The following is a 22,175-nucleotide window of genomic DNA, read 5'->3' as shown; positions in this document are numbered from 1 at the left end:
TAATTTGAGGGAGAGAGAGCACACAAGCAGGGGAGAGGAGCAGAGGGAGAGGGAGAAGCACACTCCCTCCTGAGCAGGGAGCCAGATGCAGAGCTCGATCCCAGGACCCTGGGACCATGACCTGAGCCAAAGGCAGATGCTTCATGACTGAGCCCCCCAGGCGCCCCAGCCCACAAAGATGATTCTTAAAGTGCATCAGTGTCCCTGGAAACCAGGTAAAAATACAGATGCCAACTCAGTGGACATGGGGTAGAGCAAGGACAAAAATCTGTCCTCTGAGCAGGTTCACCGAGAGATGTCATGTAGCCCTGGAATGTTTTATATTCACTCTAATCTCAAACATGATCAAAGAACAAACAAATGAGGAATTCATCCAAGCGTGAGCAATGCCTGTCTGGGTGGAGTGAACGTGAGAAGAGTTTCCTCTGTGTGTTTTGCTGTTTCCCAAATTTTCCTAATCAGAAAATTTGATGTTGAGAAAACAGAGGGTCCTCTAAAAATCTAGACCAGCCCTCTCACCCTTCCTCTCTCCCTCCTTTCTTCTGTCCTTTCTAATTCAGCCCAGACTGAAGGAGACTAGAGAGACATTGGACTTGGTTTCAAAGCACCATTGTGGACTGGGTGTTTTCCAGTAAAGAGCATATTAGAACTTGAATAAGGTCTCTCGTTAAGAAGCATATGGGAGTTTTTTGTTGTAATTTGCAACTTTCCTGGAAATTGGAAACTTCAAGTCTTCATGGGAACATCTCACCATCACCTTGGAGCGATAATAGGCTCTTCTGATGCTTGAATCCTAAGGCATCATAATATGCCTCTTAGCACTTAAAAATAGTCTAATATCAGTTATCTCCGGAACACCTTATAGATGGAAGTCCACACTGCCTCCTCCATAAAGAAATCCTTATCAAAGTCAGCAAATTAGCACTGATATGGTACTCTAATCTATGGGCCAATTTTCCCCAAAACGTCTTTTACATCCTTTTTTTTTTCCCCCAAAACTCTTTTTCAACTCTTCAGGATCCAAGCCGGGATTACATATTGCCTTTGGTGGTCATGTCTCTCTCATCTCGTTTCATCTAGAACGTTCCTCAGCTTCCCTTTGCCTTTCACGACCTTGACATTTTTGCAGAGTACAACCAATTATTGTGTAGAATGTTCCACACTTTGGGTTTGCCTGAAGTTTTCTCGTTATTAGATTCAGGTAATGCATCTCGGGCAGGGATGTCACAGATCAATCTTGGCGGTTTTCTTGGGATGTCAGAACCTGGTGGCTCAGGTGTTGGCCTGTGTCATTCGATGTCTTTAACTCCCACTACTCAATTAAGATGGTGTCTGCCGGGTTTCTCCACTTAAAGCGGCTATTCTTTCCTTTGTAATCAAGGAATAATATGTGGGGAGTTATTTTGAGACCATGTGAATATCCCATTTCTCATCAAACCTTCACACTTTAATTTTAGCTTCCACTGATGACTCGGCAGTGAAACGAGTGTCATCACGATTGCCAAATCTAACTGCCTTCTTGAGAAGACAAGAAGCAAGTATATATCAAAGGACTTCGACCTCCTAGTTATATTTCAAGGAAAATAATCTTATATGTCAATTACATCTCAATAGACCTGGAGGAGGGGGAGGAAGAAATCCCAAGGAAACAAGACAAGATGCGAACAGAAATTTAGGTGCAGAGAGTTTCATGGCAAAATTCACTTGCAAGAGGAAAACTTAGAAATCACCTACGTCAAGCAATAGGAAAAATTGATAACAAGAAATATGAAGCAGTTATTTGAAACAATGTTTTTGAAGTTTCTATTTTTTCAAGAGGATTAATGTTAAGTAACCAAAGATAAGGTGTTAAACTGTTTGGCTAAATGCAGTTCAGCATCCTGAGTTGAATTCTAGAACAGAAGAGAGGACACCATGAAAAATTCATGTGGTGAAATTCAAATGAAATCTGTCTCTGAATTAATAGTAACATACCAACCCTAAAGTCTTGGTTTTAATAAACGTACATGGTATGTGAGATATTCACATTAGGGTAAACTGGGCCTGGGTTATACCGGAGCTCTCTTTGCAACTTCTCTGTAAATCCAGAATTATTCCAAAATAAAAAAACTCCACTTAAAAAAAATTTGACTTGCGGAGGCGCCTGGGTGGCTCAGTCGATTAAGTGTCTGCCTTCAGCTCAGGTCATGATCCCGGGGTCTTGGGATAGAGCCCTACATGGGGCTCCCTGCTCACTAGGGAGCCTGCTTCTCCCTCTGCCCCTAACCCCGCTCATGCTCTCTCTCTCTCTCAAATAAATAAAATCTTTTAAAAAAATTTGACTTGAGAGTGATGGATATGTTCATCGTCTTGACTGTGGTGATGTTTCATGAGTGTATTCGTGTCAAATTATACACATTAAATATGTGCAGATTATTGTGTCAGTTATACCTTAATTGAGCTTAAAAAAAATACAAGGGGCACCTGGGTGGCTCAGTCAGTTAAGTGTCCAACTCTCTTGATTTCACTCAGATCATGAGTCTTGGGGTCCTGAGATCAGACCCCATGTTGGTCTCTGGGCTCAGTGGGGAGTCTGCCTGACATTCTCTCCCTCTGCCCATCCCTCCCCCCCCCCCCGCTCATGCGCTCTCTCGCTGTCTCCAAAATAAATAAATCTTTAAAAAAAAACTATCTGATGAGCTCCCAACTGTGTTAAATATACGTATAGGAAAAGTACTTGGTGGAATGTATCACAATGTCAGTGGTGTTGGAATCGGTCGGTGGTGGGATTCCAGGTGATTATCATTTTTATGTTTCTAATTTATATTTTTACAGTTTCTCAATGCCTTATAACAGCTATGCAAGACTGGAATAAACGGGGTGGGGGATGATATTTTTAAATGGGGTGATTTGTCATCATAAAGCTTTGCTTCCTTGTCTGTAAAGCGTCTGCTCAGAGAGCTGAGGGTTGTGAGCGCCTCGGCTCATTGAGAACGCAAGCAAACAAAACCCGAAGAAAGAAGCAGACCCCTCCCAGCTGAGGCCCCTCAGATGCCCTGAGAGCAAAGAAGGCTTACAAATACACCCCTAGATCCAGGAGCATGGTCCCCAAACTTCCTTCCGTGAGTGTGCGTGTGTATGTGCGGCCACCTGCCTGAGCTTGCTTGTGAAAAGCAGATCCCCAGGCCCCCACCCGCTTCAGCTGTGACTCGTGGGTTCTTGGGTGGGGCTGCCTTGGATGGGTCTGACCACGTGCAGGAGATCAAGGTTCGCCCCCTCCCTCCCCGCCCCCGCCCCAGAGCCCGAGGGGCCCGCAGGAGTCTGCACGGGGGGCCCGAGGGTTCTCAGCTGCGGCTCATGTGAAACCACCGGGACTTAATGCCCAGCTGCGCCCCACGCCCTCTCCCCAGCTCTTCAGTAGATCCGGCAGGACGTCCCTGGGAGCCAGAGCGGTGAGTGGCATCTTTTTTCTCTTTTCTGTTGGCCTCAGACCAGCCATGGACCCAGGCCTCTGAGCGTTCGTTCAACTGTGGGGCGTCCCCTTGCTGCTGGAGTTCGTAGAGGAGAGGGTGTTAGCCGGGGGAAGCTGAGTGTCGTGGGATAAGAGTGGAGGCAGAATGGCCAGGGGCACAGCGGCTGGACTCTCAGGGGGATGGGGCAACGTGCGTAGGAGCCGTTGTGGGGGCTGCAGGGACAGACAGCACCGCTAGGTGCGGGAGGAAGGACCAGCCGCCAAGTGCTGGATGGAGTTTTCGTAAAATGGTTAGTTGCATAGTCTAGACGCTGTTCTTGGAAGCGAGGACAGAGGCTTGTTGTGAAAGCGTGGTGGTCTCTCCTGTGGGTCTTGGCGAGTCTCTTTGCTGGGAGGTTCTCTTGGGAGGAACCTGAGGAGGGATTGGGTCTCAACCAGCATGTAGGAGCCCAGCTGGGGGAAGGAGAGGGACCCTGGGCGGGATAGTGGGGGAAGAAGCAACCTTGTAAGTTGAGGTAAACAACGGGCCTTCCCTTCGTCTGCCGACGTGGGGAAGCATGGGAAAACTTGCATAAGGAATGGTTTTTCATCGTGTGGCTGGGGTTAGCAGTGAAGTAGCTGACCGTTACCGTCTTATAGCTGGGAAACAGGGAAAGGATTGGGGCTTCCTGGAGGGAGGTGGACAAGCAGGGTTTATTTAGGCCCTTGGAGGCAGGAGTCAAGCGCGTTTACAGGCTGAAGGAACTTCTCCAGGTAAGTGAATTGGGGCATTAGGGCAGGTGGAAGGTAGGAGGAACGTTCATAGAGCTGCGGCTCTCACTGTGATCCTGGAGCAGCAGCAGCGTCTCCTGGGAGCTTCTGGAAATACACTTCCTCCAGCTCCACCTGGATCTGCCTCAAACACTGAAGGTGGGTTTCAATCCACTTGATTTTAGTAATCACTCCTGGGGACGCTGATGCCCGGGGACGTCTGGGAAGCACCGTCGTGGTTATGTAGCACCTGAAATGTCGGTGCCCAGGTAATGTCACCTGCCTGTGTAGACGGCAGCAGGTGGTGGCTCTGCAGGGCCTGAAGTTGACCTAATTTGCTGGGTCTCCTTAAGAAATTATTGACACTTAAAAAAATCAAACCATGGATACAAAATCGGTGCCCCGGTCTTGAAAGGGGCCCTTGCAAGTGAGGGAGGTGTTCTCAGCTTTGTGTGAAGTCTATCTACAGCCAGTTCTCTGTGCTGTTAGCAGAGGGACAGAAGGGGCTGGAAGCAGCAAGCAAGGACCGTTTGTCCCACGTCCGCCCTTGGTTGGCCTGTGGCTTTGCCCGAAGTGTGTAGATGGGTGGGAAGACGCCCCTGCTGCTGGCTTACGGCAGGCAGTGGGTGTCCCCCTGTTATGTACATCGCGCCTTTTAAGCACAGCTGTCTGTGCCGCACCCCCAGTCTTTGCTTCAGCCCGACGCTGAAGCTGCCGTGTGTTCCCTGGTCGAGGTCGCTCTTCAGCCCAGGAGGCAGTTGCCGCGTTCTTCCCACTTTGTAGAAGAGAACAGAGTTTCAGCAAAAATCAAAGGAGCTGCCCGAGCCCCACAGGGAGGCCCTGGCTCGGGTGGTCTGGCTCTAGTGACCCCCGTGTGCTGATAGCTTTCCATCCAAACACCTTCTGGCCTCGAGTTGATGACTTGCAAGGGGCCGGGCAGGGAGTACCCCTGCTACCCAATTCTCCACCCCACAGATGGTCGCGCCAGTTTCCTGGGTGCCTGCTATGGGCCAGGCACTCTGCATGCTTTCAGCTAAGTGCCAGGACTATTTTATATCAGAGCTGGAGGACAGGCTGGCGAGGTCCTGCGCAGTGCCCCGGCGTAGCTGTGGGGATGTCCCCCTGAAGCACCGTGGCTGTTGGAACTCACAGAATTGACTGGTGTCTGGTGGCCAGGACCCAACACCCAGGCCACTGGCCTCCTGAGCCACCTACATAGCAGGGTGCGTTGTGGCTGGGGATGATGGCTATTGAGACAGTGCCGCGCGATCCCAGCAAGGGCGCAGAGGAGGCCTGGGGTCCCCTGGAGGCTCAGGGCCCTAGCCCAGCTGTTAGAATCTGATTTTTTTAGGTTCTGCGTGTACATCTGACTCCCAGGCTTGGGGTTGGGGCGGGAGAGAAAGCATTCCCTTCTGACATCTGCACAGCCTCCCCGGGTTGGGGGGGGTCCTCCGTTTCCCCTGATGCCCCCTTGGTCCCCACCCCCTGCCACAGCTGCTTGGAGACCGTGAAGTGGCGAGCCCTCGAATGGCAGCTGGCTGCACTGAAAATGAAATCTGAACCCTGACATGGCCGCAGAACCCTTGGATTTGCCCCTCTTCCTCCCTGTCCAGAGCCGGCTTCCTCCACCGACTTGCTCCAGCCCCACTGGTCTTCCTGCAGCTCTGCAAACACGTGCACACTCCTGCCTCCGGACCTTTGCTTCTGCACTACTGCCGGCCTGGCATGTCTTCACCCCAGGTCTCCTGTCTGCTCCCTGGAGAAGCTCTCCAGCTGCCCTTGATCACGGTCTCCATCAAATTGCAATAAGAGGGTGTATTGCCCCCAGAAGTGACTATTGGCTTCTCTGCCAGTTTACTTCCCACTCGCTGCTAAGTGTTAATGAGGACAGAGATTTTTAATGCTGGTTTTGTGGGCATGTACTAGGTGCTCAACTAACACTTCTTACCTAAAATTGCCTCTTTGAGTGCTTCAACTGTAAACTTTTGTGTTGTCCTTGACTTCTCCATTATTCCACTTGAATTCTCCAGAAATCCTGCCCATGGTTCCTTCTATAAGAGCATCCAAAATCCAGTTCTTGCAACCTGGGGACCAAGCCACCACTTCGTCCGAATTACTCCGTAGCCAAACCGGTCCACTGCTGCTGCTGTCTGTCTGCAGTCTCTTGTCGAGCAAACCCCGACAATGCTTGGGGCTGGATCGTCCTCTGCCGTGGGCCTGTCCCGGGCACCGTGGGACCTGGAGTGGCATCCCTTGCCTCCCCCCTAGAAACTGATAGCATCCCTAGTTACGACAGTTGTCTGCAGCCATTGTCAGATGTCCCCCGGAGGCCTCACTGCCCTTGGGGGAGAAGCCCTGCCACTAGCAGAGAGCCTCTGAAAAGCAGAACATTCCTTCTGTGCTCAGGACTCTCTGGAGACTTCTAGTAGCAGCCCGAGCCTATCTCTCTCTTCACCTCTTAATGGTTCACAGACCTACTCCGGGATGGCCTCCTCTGACAATCCCTGCACCCGGAGCTCCCCACTCCCCTCCAGCCTTCTGCTCTGTCAGTTCTGCGGGGAGGCTTTCCTCCACGAGCTCCCCTTCTCTCAGGCGGAAGCTGGTGGAAGCAAACTGTGCCCCGTGCCTGATGAACCACACTCCTGGGGCCAACCCTTTAGTCCCCAGCCAACCCCCTCCCAAGATTCCGGCTCCTTGCGAGCGTGGCTTCTGCTCACATGCTTCCAAAGCGGCACCGTGCCTGGCCCGTGAATAAACTGGACCTGCCACCATCCCTGCCTGTCCATTCTCCACTCAGCCTTCCCATTACCAACCCCTGCCTCCCAAGTGAGACCAAATCCGTCTGTTAAACTCTCCCTGTGCCCCTCGTAGGTAGGTTCTATCGTGGCTTCTTTGTGTAGTGCTTGATCCCCTCTCCCCGTGTTCCCCAGAATGTGTTCGGCTCTCCTGCAGCAACTGACTGCTCTCCCTGGCTTCACACCTGAAAGCCTAGCCCTCGCCCTGCATGGGGACACTCGGCTGTCACTCACGGGGTGGCTCACGATGCAGGCTGGCTCCACCAGCATGGCGCATGACTTGGGAGTGCAGAGTGTCCTGCCTCCCCCCGGAGAGGGTCCCCCTCACTGCCATGGAGTGCTTACAGGCTGTGACCAGTGACCGTGTCCCAGCCACCTAACTCTGGAGGGGCCGGGAAATTGCAGGTGAGGGGGGTGGCAGATGGAAACATGGTCTCCATGGAAGACTGTCCCCCTACTGGGGGCTGAACACCTAGGACCATGCACGATGTTGGTTCTACTCCTTTCGGGGTCCTGTGCACCTCATCTGCCTGACCCACAGGTGTCTGGTAAATGGTGTGTGCCTGAAGAACGCCCCTTCAGCGGGAACCCCTGCTTACAGGATGTGGCTTCATACCCGGACTCTGCCATTGACTTCCTTTGTTGTCTTAAATGCATCTCTTTGCCTTCGTACCTTCGTTTTCCATGTGAAGGCAGATGCTAGCACCTAGCCTGCAGGCTTAAGAGCCTGAGATGTAATGGCATAGTGGGTGCCCGATGATCCAACCCCAACACGCTGGCCTTCGAAATGGCCCACTGTACGTAGGACACGTGGAACCGATGAGCATGCTTTCGTCTGACACATGATGGGGCTTACTCAGCCCCGATCGCAGCCCCCTGAGACCAGTATTAGATCACTCAGAGGTGGGGACTGAGGTATGCAGGGAACCCCACCCCTGGTAGTCTTGCCCAGACAGCACTGGTCATTGGGGGAGAGCGTAGGGTGCACGTTCCACAGTGAAATCCCAGCCCTTCCCACTTCCTGCCTGCCCTTGGGCAGGTTGGTTCTCTGTAAAATGGTAGAAAGGACCATTCCTATTTCACAAGTTGCTGTGAGAGTTGTTTGGAAAGGGTTTGGCATGGTGCTCAACACAGAAGAAGTGGTCACATGGTGGGTCCTTTCTTTGTGTTAGCTGAATGATATTTTGGAAAGAAGCCATAGCCCCAAGGGGATCCCAACACCCCCCGATGATCCTGCAAGGAGAGTTGGGAGCCCCTGCTGGTTCCCCGGGGGAGGGAGCTTTCACTCAGACTGCGGAACAGCCTGGGAGGGGTTTGGGGCCGTTACCTGTCGTCGAATAATGGGTGACTCTGTGAATAGGCCCGTACCGTGACCTGAACACAGAGCTTTCTGCTCTGAGCCTACTTCCTGGCTGTAAACTGGAGGTGTGCAGACTGTTGATGATGAGAAACGGAAAGCATCTGGTACCATGAGCTACTCGACGACGGAACCTACTGCTTTGTGTTCTTAGCTTTCTTATTCCCGTCATTATGGACTGTTCATAGCCTGAGAACTTAACGTGTGCCCGCCACTTGAGGACAGGGCTGGGGGCTCCTAGAAAACCCAGCCCAGCTGGCACAGAGAAGGACGAGGGGACGGATCTGTGCTGTCCAGCGAGTGGAAGGTACCTGGCTAGGAGGGGAAGTCTGGAAATACATAAGGATAGTGATCCGAGTCCCTGTGTCTGGTTTCAGGAGCCTGAGTGAGGAGCTGCCTCTCCCTTCTGCAGGGACAGGAAGCTAGTCAGGCAGACTTACTCCCGAACTCCAGAACTATGCTGCCCAGTCCGGCCGCCACCAGCCATGCCTGGCACTTAGGTGCTTGAAATGTGGCTAGTGGGACCAAGGAACGGTTTGAGTTTTAATTCTTCTAGAATGAACTTTAAAGCCTGATACTCGATTCAGTTCTTGGAAGACTTAAATACGTTTGGGACAAAATGGGTATGAGAGTCTCCTTTTTCCATGGAGAATCTTAGGAAATTTAAAACCTTTCCAACGAAAGTTTAGCATCTGGATTGAGAGATGCTGTAAGTCTAAAATACCAGATTTCAGAGGAGTACTACCTTCCCAGAAAAGGGAACACATCTTAATTTTATAGCAAGTTAAAATAACACTTCTGATACATTGGGTTAAAGATATTAAAATTTCACTTGGTTATTTTTGCTTTTAATGCAGATCCTGGAAAGTGTTAAATCACGTGTCTGGCTGGCAGGTAGCTCCCCAAATGGCATTGCTCTGGGGTCTGTCCTGCTTGATTTTTGGCAGCATTAAGTATTCCTGGTATTTTGATTTTGGCCAGTATGGTCGCCAAAAAAGTATCGCATTTGTTTTATTTTTTTTTCCTTTCCTTGAGTTTTCATTTTTGGGGGGTTTATTGGCTTAGAATTCTGGCACCTATTTCCCTGTTAGAGAATTTGTGTGTTTTTCACACTGGTTTGTGGAAGGTCTTTCTGTACTAAATGTGCCGTCTTTTGCCTTTGAGGTTTGTTGCCTGCCTTATTTTTGCTTATGTTACTTGATGTACAGAAGTTCAAAGTTTTCATGTGATCAAATATTGTGTGATCAAGCCCTTTTCTGTCTAGGAATGATACTGTTGGGATTTGGGTCTTTTTATGGTTTCGTGTTGATGTGATTATTTCATCTGGGCCTTATTTTAGAAAGTCGTGTAAGGTATTGAACTGATGAGAAGTTGGGGGGGGGTTCTTTTAACCGTGTCTTTAATTAGTGGATATGTACATTATCCTGGGGAAGGTGGGGGGGGGGGGAGAGAGAGAGAGAGAGAGAGAGAGTGTGTGTGTGTGTGTGTGTGTGTGTGTGTGTTTGGGGGAGAGAATCACTGTTGTAGATCTTTAGTTTTTTTTTACAGCCTTTATTTTTTTTTAAGATTTTATTTATTTATTTGACAGAGAGAGACAGCCAGCGAGAGAGGGAACACAAGCAGGGGAGTGGGAGAGGAAGAAGCAGGCTCCCAGCAGAGGAGCCCGATGTGGGGCTTGATCCCAGGACGCTGGGATCACGCCCTGAGCCAAAGGCAGACGCCTAACGACTGAGCCACCCAGGCGCCCCTTTTTTACAACCTCTAGAGCACTTCTGCTACTGTTATCTTGTGTCTGACTCAGTCACGGGAAAGCAGAGTGGACGGCATGGCATGCCCTTCTGTTGTATATAGAAATCAGACTCAGTGACGTCAAATGGCTTGCCCAAAGATCGCCAGTTTAGAAGTAGTGGGGTTGGGACTTGAATATGGAAATCCTGATTTCTATAACTGAACACGTGCTGTGTCCCTCGGGATGAGAAGATATGCCACTTTCTTAGATCATGAACTTGCACAAGCAGAATGTTTTACTCGGGACATTGCTTTACTGGAGTGAGGCAGATCCCACCTCGTGCGTTCCTTGCTCCCATCCCTTGCTCATTCTCTTCAGATGCAAGTAGATATTTCTGGAGATCCTTGTCAAGGTCTTAAATGTACTGGCCAAGTTTGAGTTCTTCTCAGTCCTTTTAGACAACTATGTTCTTGACAACCTAGATGTTAACAAAGTTCTCTCTGACCACTAGCCACTATTCAGACCTCCCTCCTTCCCCCCCCCCCCCCCCGCCCCCGTTGTCCCTGGCTAAGCACGTGCCTTTCCAGACATTTTTCTGCGTGAGAGTATCCATACCCTTTGAAAGGACTGTTTCTGGTTTTGGTGTCAACAATACCATCCCGAATGTATCGTTCAATTTTTTTTTTTTTTTACCACTGTATCAGAGGTTTACCAGTACGCTTAATTTCCTTCTTTCCAGCAGCTGTGCAGTAGACAATGGTGCAGAGAACTGAGGTCTATCCAGCCGTTCACCCAGCGCTGGGCATTTGCGTTGTTGTCTGACTTTGCTTTTGCACACGGCACTGTTCAGGCTCTCTCGCCAACACGAGCAAATGTTTTCCCCTGGGGGGAGAGCGGTGAAAAGTAGCTTTGCGCCACCCGAGGTAGGCATGTGGGTTACTGCTGACCTAGTCTCCTGAATGGTTCTGGCAGTTGCCGAGCAGCCATGCGTGAAAGTCCTGTATTTCGGCTTTTGGCAATCTGGTAGGTAGAAATAGTTCGTTGTCTCAGTTTGCATTTCGATGGCCAAGTAGCTTGAACGCCTTTTCATATGATCGTTGGGTACTTGCATTTCCTCTTGGAATTGCACATTCATCACCACTACCCACTTGCCTCGTGGTTTATCTTTTAACATAAAAGGCTTTCGCTCCCTCAAATGAATCTACGTATAATCATTCTAGATAACGTGTCCCCTGTGCTAATACCTTCTGGAAAGTTGCTTGCCTTTGAACTTGCTTTTTTTTTTTTTTTAACCTAAGATTTTAATTGATTTAATTTTAAGTTGGCGGGAAAGGGTGGGAGGGAGGTACAGAGAGAGAACACAAGCAGGGGGAGCGGCAGGCAGAGGGAGAGGGAGAAGCAGACTCCCCCGCTGAGCAGGGAGCCCGATGGCGGGCTGGATCCCAGCACACTGGGATCATGACCTGAACCCAAGGCAGGTGCTTAACTGAGCCACCCGGGCGCCCCTTAAGGTTTTATTTTTAAGTAATGTCTACACCCAGTGTGGAGCTTGAACAATTGTCCCATTACAAACAATGGAAGCTTCTTGGTTTATGGGAAGTCTGTCCTTTTACACAGGAAACCCCCTCCTCTCCCCTGGTCTGGATTGTCCGTCATAGGCACGTTCGTTTCTGCTCTGGTGTCCTAAGGCTTTGTAATTTATTTGTGGTAACTGGTGAGACAAGTCTCATTTTGTTTGTTTTCCCAAGATGGTCCCTGCTCTTGTTTTGAATTTCAGAGTAATCTTGTCGAACTCTATGAAAAAATCTTACTGGGGCTTTGACAAGGGAGTAGATGACATTTATAAAATTTGGGAAGAAGTGACTTGCGTTTTTATAATCGGCTTCTCCTTCGTGAACCTGCAGCATCCCGTGATGAGTCCCTTATTAATCAGGAAAGATTTATCCTTGTCTCTTCAACCTCCTTTTTTGCCCAGTTTTGTTGCTATCCAATTTTTAATTTCCTGTTACATCGTTCTGTGTATGTCTGCGGTCGGCCCGCTTTGCTCTCCTTTATTAACGGTATGTAAGTTTCTTAGAACCTTCTAGGAAATACTTTATATTCTCTGATCTATAGTTTTGTATCTGTTTCTGCTTTTTGGAGTTCTTGCCTCAGTACCTGTCTGAGGAATACTGATAGCCTGAATCATTGCATGGGTCCTAGCTTTCACAAAGTGCTGCTGGAGCCCATTTTAAAACTATTCGGTTTTATTGACGGGAGGGTTCATTCTTACGTTGGTCTCACACTGCTCTATTATTTGCAGCTTTATATTGTGTTTTAATAGTTCCTCAGGAAAACCATCCGTCCTAAGGCCCATTCTAATTTCTTCTCTTCCTAATTCATCATCTCCTTTGCTTTCTGGCCTTTGGCCCCTTTGTTCCTTGTGGACGGATGACCGAACAGCAGCTCTGCTGGTGACCACTGTGTGGTGGATTTGCTGAACCTCTTCAACTCCCCCCTGCTGTGGTCAGGGACGCTCCGGGCATGGCTCTTGGAGCAAGAAAGGCTTCAGGTCTTTTTCAGTGCCAAGAACTTCCAGAAAAGAAGAAGGAGGATTGACCACGGAATTGCTTTGCACCTCTCTTACAGACTGAGAGCTCTGCATCCCCCAATTTACCACAGTCCTGCCTTGGAGGCGTCCTCTCCATTTACCCCCGGAGCAAAGTCAGGATGCTCTGTAGCTTCTCAAGAGGTCAACTCAAGGTGAGGACAGAGCCTGTGCTGAACTCTTGGTTCTCCTGTCGGCAGATCACTTAGGAAGGTGCCTGGGAAATTCAAAGTACTCTTGCTGGGGGAACGTTCCTGCCGTCCACTTACAGGAAGTGTGCTGCTGCTGGGGGAAGGCAGGATCACCCCTGTGGTCAAGAGCACAGACTCTGGACCCCAAGGGGCCACTGTGCACCTGAAGCCTCAGGTTCCACGTCTGTAAAATGTCAAATAATAGTAGCTCCCAGGGCTCCTGGGTGGCTCAGTCGTTAAGCGTCTGCCTTCAGCTCCGGGCGTGATGCTGGATCCCTGGGATCGAGCCCCGCATCAGGCTTCTCTGCTATGAGCCTGCTTCTTCCTCTCCCACTCCCCCTGCTTGTGTTCTCTCTCTCGCTGGCTGTCTCTCTCTCTCTGTCAAATAAATAAATAAAATCTTAAAAAAAAAAAAAAAAAGCTCCCTGTAGGAGACTGAGGGGTAGGGGATCCCTGTGCTCTGGACTGAACCATCCCCACCCCCACCACCCACCACCCCAACCCCAACACACACTCCTGTGTTGAAGTCCTAACTCCCAGTGTGACTATATTTGGAGATAAGCCTTAAAGGAGGTAATTCAGGCTAAATGAGGTCATGAAGGTGCGGCTCCAGTCCGTACAACTGGTGTCCTAGGAAGGGCACCCAGGAGTGCACTGCGCAAGGGAAGGGCCATGTGAACACGTATGAGGTGGTGGCTGTGGGTGAGACCGGACAGTGGCTTCTCCAGAAGGTCCTTGATCTGGGACTTCCAGCCCTCCTGAACAATGAGAAGCTTCTGCTGTTCAGCCTCCCAGCCTGTGGTACTTGGTCAGGGCAGTCCTAGTGGGCACCCCCTCGGTCATGGTACCTAGCATACCGTATGTGCCAGCACACTTGGGCTGCTTCTCGTGATCTGTGTATTGTCCTGACTCCGTCTTGCAGTCCAGAACTAGACCAGTCACGTTTGGACCACTTAGCACTTCTGCCAGTTCTTCTCTGTCGAGTATCTGCCTGTTCAGTGGTGAAGTTACTTCTGTGTTCTGGGGGACTTACCCAGGTTGTCGGAGGTCAAGACCACGGTCATTGATCATTTCCTGCTTGAAGGAAGCACATTTGGCCAGGAAATGGGAGCCGTGTCCCTGGGAAAGTGGGGCTCACACATCCGGAGACGTGACATAAAGTGATAGATGCGTGCGTGGTCAGAATCCGGGTTCTCACTGCTCTCAAGCTGCAAACTGGTATTTGCCCACCCTGCTACAACCCACGTGGGTGCCCCAGGGGGAAGCCAGGAACCCTGCTCACAGCTTGGTTCCCGAGGCCCCACGCTGCTTGAAGTCTGTCCTCGCACCGTGGACACCGAACACCGTGGCCATAGGAAGGGTTCTGGTGAAGCAAGTGGTGGTGCAGGTTGTGGGAAGAAAATGGGGCTCCTGTGTCTCCGTCCTCGAGGGCACGGGCACCCGGTGCCTATTGGGTTACGGAACTGACCTCTCCTGGTCTACACTGTTCTTCTTGCGAGCATGATCTTTTTAGTCTTCATAAGAAGGTTAACTTGCACAGTATTCAACATACAGCACCTTTTCCTCCCCTCTACTCCCAACTGCCTGGAAATGGTGTCCGATTTTGTTAAAGTGAAGGATCCCTACCCTGAATCCATTTGTCCTGGAGTCAGCTTCTCCACCTTCACTCCTCTCCCCTGTACCTACCGTCCTCAGCCAGCAGACTCCTTGTCCCACCGCCATACCCATCCTCAGTCAAGGTCCCTGCCCGGGCGCCCTTCCCACAGCTGCCCAGCGTGGACGGACGGGCCACGGCAGGCGGTCCTGCTCGGTGAGAAGGCCCAGGGCCACTTTCTAGGGGGGGACCACAAACTGTCCGCCAAGGGCATCACCAAGGACACCTGGCTCCCTGAAGCTCCAACCTTGAGATAGCTGTATTTGGGACTAAATTGGGGTCACCACTTCCATGTCCTTGTCCTTGTCCCTCCCTTCCCCCAAAGCACCAGAGCAGATGGTGGTCATTTTCTCCCTTTCCCATGTCCCTCCTAATTAACACGCGTCCTCTTCCACTGGGGCCTCTCTCAGCAGATGGTAAATGACAACCCCTGCTCCCCGTTCAACGTTCCTCCGGGGACAGGGATGTGCGTCAGCTTCAAGGAGTACCGAGCAGCTGTTGGAAACGCCGGGTAGGACATGGTAAAGGAATTGTGGCCAAAGGGATGTGCCCAGTACCTCACACAAGAGCCCACCTCCCTCTCTGATCCCTCTGCCCACTCCAAGTCCAGGGGATTGGTCCCTGTGACCACCCCCCAGTCCATCCGTGATTCTCCCTTCTGCCAGAGCCTTGTGCAGGCCTGTCCCCTTCTGCTCAGATGTTGCAGTGGCCACTTGTGTTGTCTGCCTGCCTCCAGTTCCCCTCCCATGCGCTCCCCACAGGGCAGCCAGGGTGGGCTCCTCAAGGCAGATGGGAAGACACTGTGGATTACCCAGCTATTCCCCCCCAGACACACACACTCCCTATTGCTGGGGAACAAAGTCCAAGAACCATGCTGTGGGGACCACCAGTGCCCCGGGCCTGCTGCTTTCTCCAGCTGCGGAGAACCGACGGCATGCCCTCTTCCAAGCACCCTGTGCTGGCTTGGCTCTCCCGGGAGATCTGAAAACCACAGTCCCTCCAGTGGCTTGCACCTCCAGCTTGAGCTCAGACACGGCCGCCTCCAGCAAATCCTCCTGATGCTACCCTGCCTTCTTCATCACGACCTCCGGTGTCTTGCGCTCCCCTGACACGCAGCACCAGGGTGCCAGGAAAGGTTCTGGGCGTATTAGTGTCCTGTTGTTGCTGTAACAAGCTACCACTGACTTCGCGGCTTGAAAGTACACTAACTTACTCTCTTCCAGTTCTTTGTTCAGAAGCTTGAAGTGAGGTCCCACTGGGCTAAAAAGCAAGGTGCTGGTGGGGCTGTGTTCTTAAGGCTCTAGAGGGGAGTTCGTTTCCTTGTCTTTCCCTGCTTCTAGAAGCCACCTGTATTTTTTGGCTTGTGGCCTCTCCTCTTGCAAATCTCAAACCAGCAGGCAGAATCCTCACGGGGCTTCTCTGGGCTTCCCTTCTGCCTCCCTCTTCTGCTCTGAAGGACCCCGGGGATTACGTTGGGCCCACCTCCAATCAGCTTTCATTCCATCTGCACGCTTGCCACGTGGCAGGACCTGCTCCTGTGTTCAGGAATTAAGACGTGGAGATCCTCAGAAACCGTCTTTCGATCAGAATTTGTTATTAGACTTAATTTCTCCAGCCTGGCATGCAGGAAGCGGATCGTTGTTATAATGTGGAATCACTGGAGGCATGTTTGGGCTCAGTCAGCAATACCGCGCTTTAAAGTGGCGGTGACATTTGGGGCGTCTTCCTGGCTCAGAGCCCGTGTGTGGTGAGCATAGGGGAAGAGTGCCAGATGTGCAGTGGGCAGGCCTGGGTTTGAAATTGGATCCATTAGCTGTGTGACCCTGGACACACACTTACTGAGTCTCCCTTGTCCTCGTGTGGAGTGGTTTTAAAAAGCGTGTGTGTGTGTGTGTGTGTGTGTGTGTGTGTGTGTGTTAAAATGAGTTAGCCGAACCGGGGAAGGTGGGCAGGATCAGGTCGGAATCTTGTGGGTGAGAATAAGGGCAGAGGTGCCCGAGCTAAGCCATCACACCTCTGACTCCCTACACAACAAAGGGCCGCTCCTCTGCCCAGGCTTGCTGTCGCCTTGATGATTCTTGGCACAAAGGGGTGAAGTGCTGTGGCAGCTGGACGTGGACCACTTACCTGTCACTCCTGTCCACGCAGCCACCCCTTAGCCCTTAAACAAAAGGGGACTCTTTGTTGTCTAAACAGGGGTCTTAGTTGAAGTGCAGTTTTTTTTTTTTAAAGATTTTATTTATTTATTTGACAGAGGTAGAGACAGCCAGCGAGAGAGGGAACACAAGCAGGGGGAGTGGGAGAGGAAGAAGCAGGCTCATAGCGGAAGAGCCTGATGTGGGGCTCGATCCCGTAACGCCGGGATCACGCCCTGAGCCGAAGGCAGACGCTTAACCGCTGTGCCACCCAGGCGCCCCTGAAGTGCAGTTTTAAAGAGGCTTGTCTCCCATCACCGAGCTCTGGGTGGGAGACAGAGTCCTGATCCCTTCTCCTAGCTCCCCTTGGGTGGAAATCTGGGGTGCCTCTAAGGGTTGCCCTGTGTGCTTGGGGAGATGACACACGGCCTTTGGTGTGTCAGGTGGGAAATGAAACCCATCCCGTGTCCTGCTTGCCAAGCTTGTGCACGCTTGTGGGGGGCTGGGCTGCCTCTGCCCAAGGGAAGAATTTTTTTTTTTATAATAATTTTTTATTATGTTAGTCACCATGCAGTATATCCCTAGTTTTTTATGTAAAGTTCCATGATTCATTACTTGCGTATAACGCCCAGTGCTCCATGCAATATGTGCACTCCTTTTTTTTTTTTTTCAAGATTTTATTTATTCGACAGAGATAGAGACAGCCAGCAAGAGAGGGAACACAAGCAGGGGGAGTGGGAGAGGAAAAAGCAGGCTCATAGCAGAGGAGCCTGATGTGGGGCTCGATCCCAGAACGCCGCGATCACGCCCTGAGCCGAAGGCAGACGCTTAACCGCTGTGCCACCCAGGCGCCCCATACGTGCCCTCCTTAATACCCATCACCGGCCTACCCCAATCCCCCACCCCCCTCCCCTCTGAAGCCCTCAGTTCGTTTCCCAGAGTCCACAATCTTCCTTCTCGTTCGCACAAAGACCTGTCGTGGGTGCCCGAAGCTCTCTGTGCATGCGGGGTAATGAGAGACCGGTTTTTCCTCTAATCTGCAACACAAATGTAGAGAGCAACCCTGCCCTTCATCTCCACAAACAGGGACCCCAAACCACTGTGGCTCTTATTTTTGTCCAGGTGTAGCAATGGACGTGGACGTTAATGTCACGTGCTTAAAAATAAAGGTCTGTGTTCATAATTCATCTGTTCCAGAGAGAAAGGGAAAATTGACGTATCAAGGTCGCCAGACTTGAGGGCTCTCCTAAATTCCTTCTGGCTCAAGTTTGTCCCTCATGAGCTGGGAGGGGTTGTGGGAAGACACAGCAGGACCCCGGCATGGCCCCTGAGGTCCCCAGGCAGGAGGTAGCCTTCCTCAGCGAGCACGGGGTCCTGACGTCTCCCTCTACCCAGGGGTGCAGCATGGTGTGGGCTCCAGAAAACCTGGATTTCTGTGTAGGCTTGATCAGCTGGAAGTCTATAGCCTTCACACATGAACTTGATCAAAGATACAAAGTGTGACATCACCTTGCCAGCAGCCAAGCCGTGTCACCCCGGGAAGCAGTATCACGGTCACGCGCTGAAATGCCTTTGCTAAGGGACCCCCAGGTGAGGCCGTCGGTGTGAGTGTGTGGGTCAGCTTTTTCTGCTCCATTAAAAGAAAGTGAGTATTACAAAGACCACTGGTGAGTATGGGTGGTTCATCTACCTAAAGCACTTAGAATAGTGCCTGGTACATAGTGAGCGCTCGGTAAGTGTGACCCGCTGTGACGGGATGGGGAGTCGAGCGTCCGGGGCTCCCCGCACGGGAAGTTCTGCTCAAGAGCACCTGGGATTTTGGGAGGGGCGACAATATTCCCTTTCGGCTTAAAACTCTTTAAAATCGAGATCCCTACATGCAAGGAAAGAGGCAGATCTTTAAGCGTCCAGGTCGGGGACCCACGTATGCATCTGTATGACCCACACCCCTACCGAGCTCCAGAATGTCTTCATCCCCCAAAGATGGCCCATGCCCTTTGCCTCCCTACCTCCCACCCCTGCCCAAGTGGCTGCCACCATCCTGATTTCTTCCTCTGTGGTTTGGTTTTGCCACCTCTGGAGCTGGTATGATGGAATCCAACCATATGTCCTGGTTGGAGTCTAGCCCTTTCCATACACCAGTTTGTTGAGGTCTTTCCATGTTGTTAGATTTACGAGCAATCCATTCCTTTTTTTTTTTTTAATGGTTTTTTTTTTTTTTAAGTTTTGTTTTTGTTTTTGTTTTTTTTTTGAGAGAGAGAGAGAGAGCAGGGCGAGGAGCACAGGGAGAAGCAGGCTCCCTCCTGAGCAGGGTACTATGAGCAAGCCCTTCTTGTTACTGCTGAACGGTATTGCGGTGTGTGGACATAATGTATTTACCAGCGGGCGGACATTCTGGTGGTTCTCGGGTTTGGTCTACTATGAGTAAAGGTGCTGCGACCCTTCTTGTAAAGGACTGATTTTGGATACATGTTTTCATTTTTGGAGTGGATCTCTGGTGCTAGAGAAGGTTTCTGCTTGGGTAGTTTTACACAGCGGCACCGATGGTGTGAGGGGTGAATGGCTCCACGTGCCTGCCAGGATGTGGGTTACCATCTTGATTTTAGCCGTCTGATGGGTGCACGGTGGTAGCTCGTTGACTTTAAATTACTTTTCCCTGATAAGTAATTACATCGAGTGATTTCCATGTGCTTAATGGACGTTAGGTCTCTTGTAAGGGGCTTTCAAGTTTATTTTACTTTTTTTTTTTTTTTTTTTTTGGTGTTTTTATTCAGACGTACCACGGATGGAGGTCCTTGGTCAGGTATATGTATTAGGACTTGCTATTCTGGTTAGCGGCTTACCCTTTTCTTACTAATCCTTTCATGTATGGACGTTTTTTACTTTGATGAAGTGTATTTTAATATCTTACAACTTTAGTGACTTCTTTCTACCCCTTGTCTACAGCTTTGCCTGTCTCACATCGTGAAGGTATGTTCCTGATGTTTCCTAGAATCTCTCTAGATGTTCTTTGATCCATCTTATTCTAACTTTTGTGTATGAAATGGTGTATGAATCAAAGTTCGCTTTTGTTCTAGAGAAATACCTAGTTGTTCCAGAATCATTTGTTAATTTTTTTTCCGTAATAAATTGGCAACATTTTTCTTTCTTTGAAACTTTATTTTGTAAGTGTGTGTCTCTTCAAGGCTTGCTGTTCCATTCCATTGATGTATGATCAGAATCATACTTTCCAAAACCGTTGTGGCTGTTTTAGGTCCTCTGTATGTTCCTAAAACTTATATTCATCTTGTCAGTTTCCACAAAAAAATCTTGCTGAAGTTTTTGAGATTAAGTCTGCCGGTGGATTTGAGAAGAAATTGAGACCTTAACATTGACTCCTCCAACCCGTGAGTGTAATACATCTCTTCATTTACATGTTCTGTAGTGATTGGTGTTTTGTAATTTTCAGTGAGGTTTCTTGTTGAGATTTATCCGAGTTTAAGATTTTATTTATTAGAGAAAGCGTGTGCGAGTGCCCAAGCAGGGGGAGTGGCAGGCAGAGCAGGCAGAGGGAGAAGCAGGCTCCCTGATGAGCGAGGAACCTGACGTGGGACTTGATCCCAAGACCCTGAGATCATGACCTGAGCCAAAGGCAGACGCTTAACCACCTGAGCCACCCAGGTGTCCCTGAGTATTTTGGGTTTTGATGCTATTGTAAATGGTATTCAGTTTCATTTTTCAACTTCTCGCTGCTGAAATAATAGAAGTAAATGAATTTTTGTGTGTTGACACCCTCTGCTGCAACATTGCTAAATTTGCTCATGAGATCTAGTGAGGCTTTGGTTTGGTAGCTTGCTTAGGATTTTTTACATACACAATGTTGTAACTTACGCAGTTTCAGCTCTTGCTAATTCTTTGTGACTTTGATGTATTTCTTTTTGTATTACACTGGTCAGCATCTCCAGTAAAACGTTAAATACACCTCGCCAGAGCAGACCTCCTTTCCTTATTCTCAATTTTAGGGGACACAGCCTTTCACTGTTAAGATGGTAGTTGTAGGGTTTTTGTGGGTACACACTTCATCAGGTTTTCTGAGTGTTGTCCTAAGTGTGTGTTGACTTCTTTCAAAGCTTTTTTCTGCATCTATTGACCTCATTACATGGTTTTTCTCCTGTATCTCCTTAACGTGGTGAATTGTGTTAGTTTTCAGATGGTAAACCAACTTTGCATTCTGGAATCTAACTTCATCTGATTGCTAGATTTAATTTTCTGAATATTTTGTTGAATGTGTGTATGTTCACGAGCAGTAATGGTCTGTAGTTTCTTGTAATGTCTTTGCTTGGTTTTTTGTGGGAATGATGCTGGCCTCTTAGGATGAGTTGGGAATATTCTTTTATGAAAGGGTTGGTGTACCATGCCAATGGTTTGATAAAACTCCTTGCATGATGGTTAAAATAGACCAGGGAAGCCCTCTCTGAATGGAGTTTTCTTTGTGGGATGCTTTTAAATTATGAACACAATTATTTTAATAGACTCAAAACCGTTCAGATTTCCGATTTCCGCCTGGTCAGTTTTGATAATTCATTTCATTCCAGGGACTTATTGACTTTTAAAAACTTGTCAAACTGAGAGAAATAATGGTTCATAAAATTCTTTCTAATGTCTATAAGGCTGTAGTGATGTCCTTTCATTTGTAGTATTATTCCCTTTAGATTTTTTAATCCTCCTAAGTTTAGTGGCATATCGACGTGTACTTTTTCAAAGAACCAACTTAAAAATCTTTGGCCAGTATTACGTTTTCGGTTTCCCTGATTTCCATTCTTGTTTCCTTCTTCTGCTAGCTTTGGGTTTAATTTACTGTTCTTTTTTTTAACTTCAGATAGAGACATAAATCATTTCACAAACTTCCTCCTGAGTTACATGTACGTTTCAACCTGAGCAGTGCCTGAGAAGGGAAGCCTTGCCTTGTCCCGATGCTCCCATTGCCCACGTGTTACACTGATGCTCTCCCGCGGGTCTCCGAGGCGGCTTTTGCTCTCTGCTTCGGTTTGGATAATTTCTTTTATTCAAGTGTGATTTACATATAGTGTCCTGTGAGTTTCAGGTGTACGATAGGATCCAACACTTCTGTACCTATCTCAGTGCTCATGGCAAAGTGTAGTGTTCATCCCCTCGCCCCTTCTCTCCGCCCACCTCCCCTCCGGTAACCTCAAGTTGGTTCTCTGTATTTAACAGTCTGTTTTTTTTTTCTTTTTGTCTTAAGTTCATTTGTTCTGTTTCTTAAATGCCACATAGGAGTGAAATCCTTATGGTGTTTTTTTTCTGACATAGTGCACTTAACGTCATGCCTTATAGGTCCATCCATGTTGCACGTGGCAGGATTTCATTTTTTATGGCTGAGACATACTCCATTCTATATGTTTTATTCATTGTGGGTGGAGGCTTGGGTTGCCTCCGTATCTTGGCTATTGTAGATAACGCTGCAGTAAACATAAGGGTGCACATATCTTTTTGAATTAGTGTGTGTTTTCTTCGGGGACCGCATAG

At 49.4% G+C, this 22,175-nt stretch overlaps 1 protein-coding gene across 2 annotated transcripts in view; it reads left to right on the top strand.

The window, feature by feature from the left end:
• Positions 1–22,175, top strand: part of CPPED1 (calcineurin like phosphoesterase domain containing 1) — a 200,549-nt gene that overhangs the window by 122,078 nt on the left and 56,296 nt on the right. The window contains exon 4 of one of the 2 annotated variants that reach the window (XM_057315400.1): positions 1,458–2,275. The exons of the other annotated variant lie outside the window; for it this stretch is intronic. Within the exon in view, the coding sequence (XP_057171383.1) occupies positions 1,458–1,567 (110 nt within the window). The 3' untranslated portion in view covers positions 1,568–2,275. Of the gene's footprint in view, positions 1–1,457; positions 2,276–22,175 lie in introns of those variants that run through there. 2 annotated transcript variants of the gene reach the window in all.

Source organism: Ursus arctos, unplaced genomic scaffold (genome assembly GCF_023065955.2).
Source record: "Ursus arctos isolate Adak ecotype North America unplaced genomic scaffold, UrsArc2.0 scaffold_2, whole genome shotgun sequence".
NCBI classification, from domain to species: Eukaryota; Metazoa; Chordata; class Mammalia; order Carnivora; family Ursidae; genus Ursus; species Ursus arctos.
The sequence above is the reverse complement of the archived record's forward strand: the minus strand, read 5'-3'. Positions and strand labels throughout refer to the sequence as shown.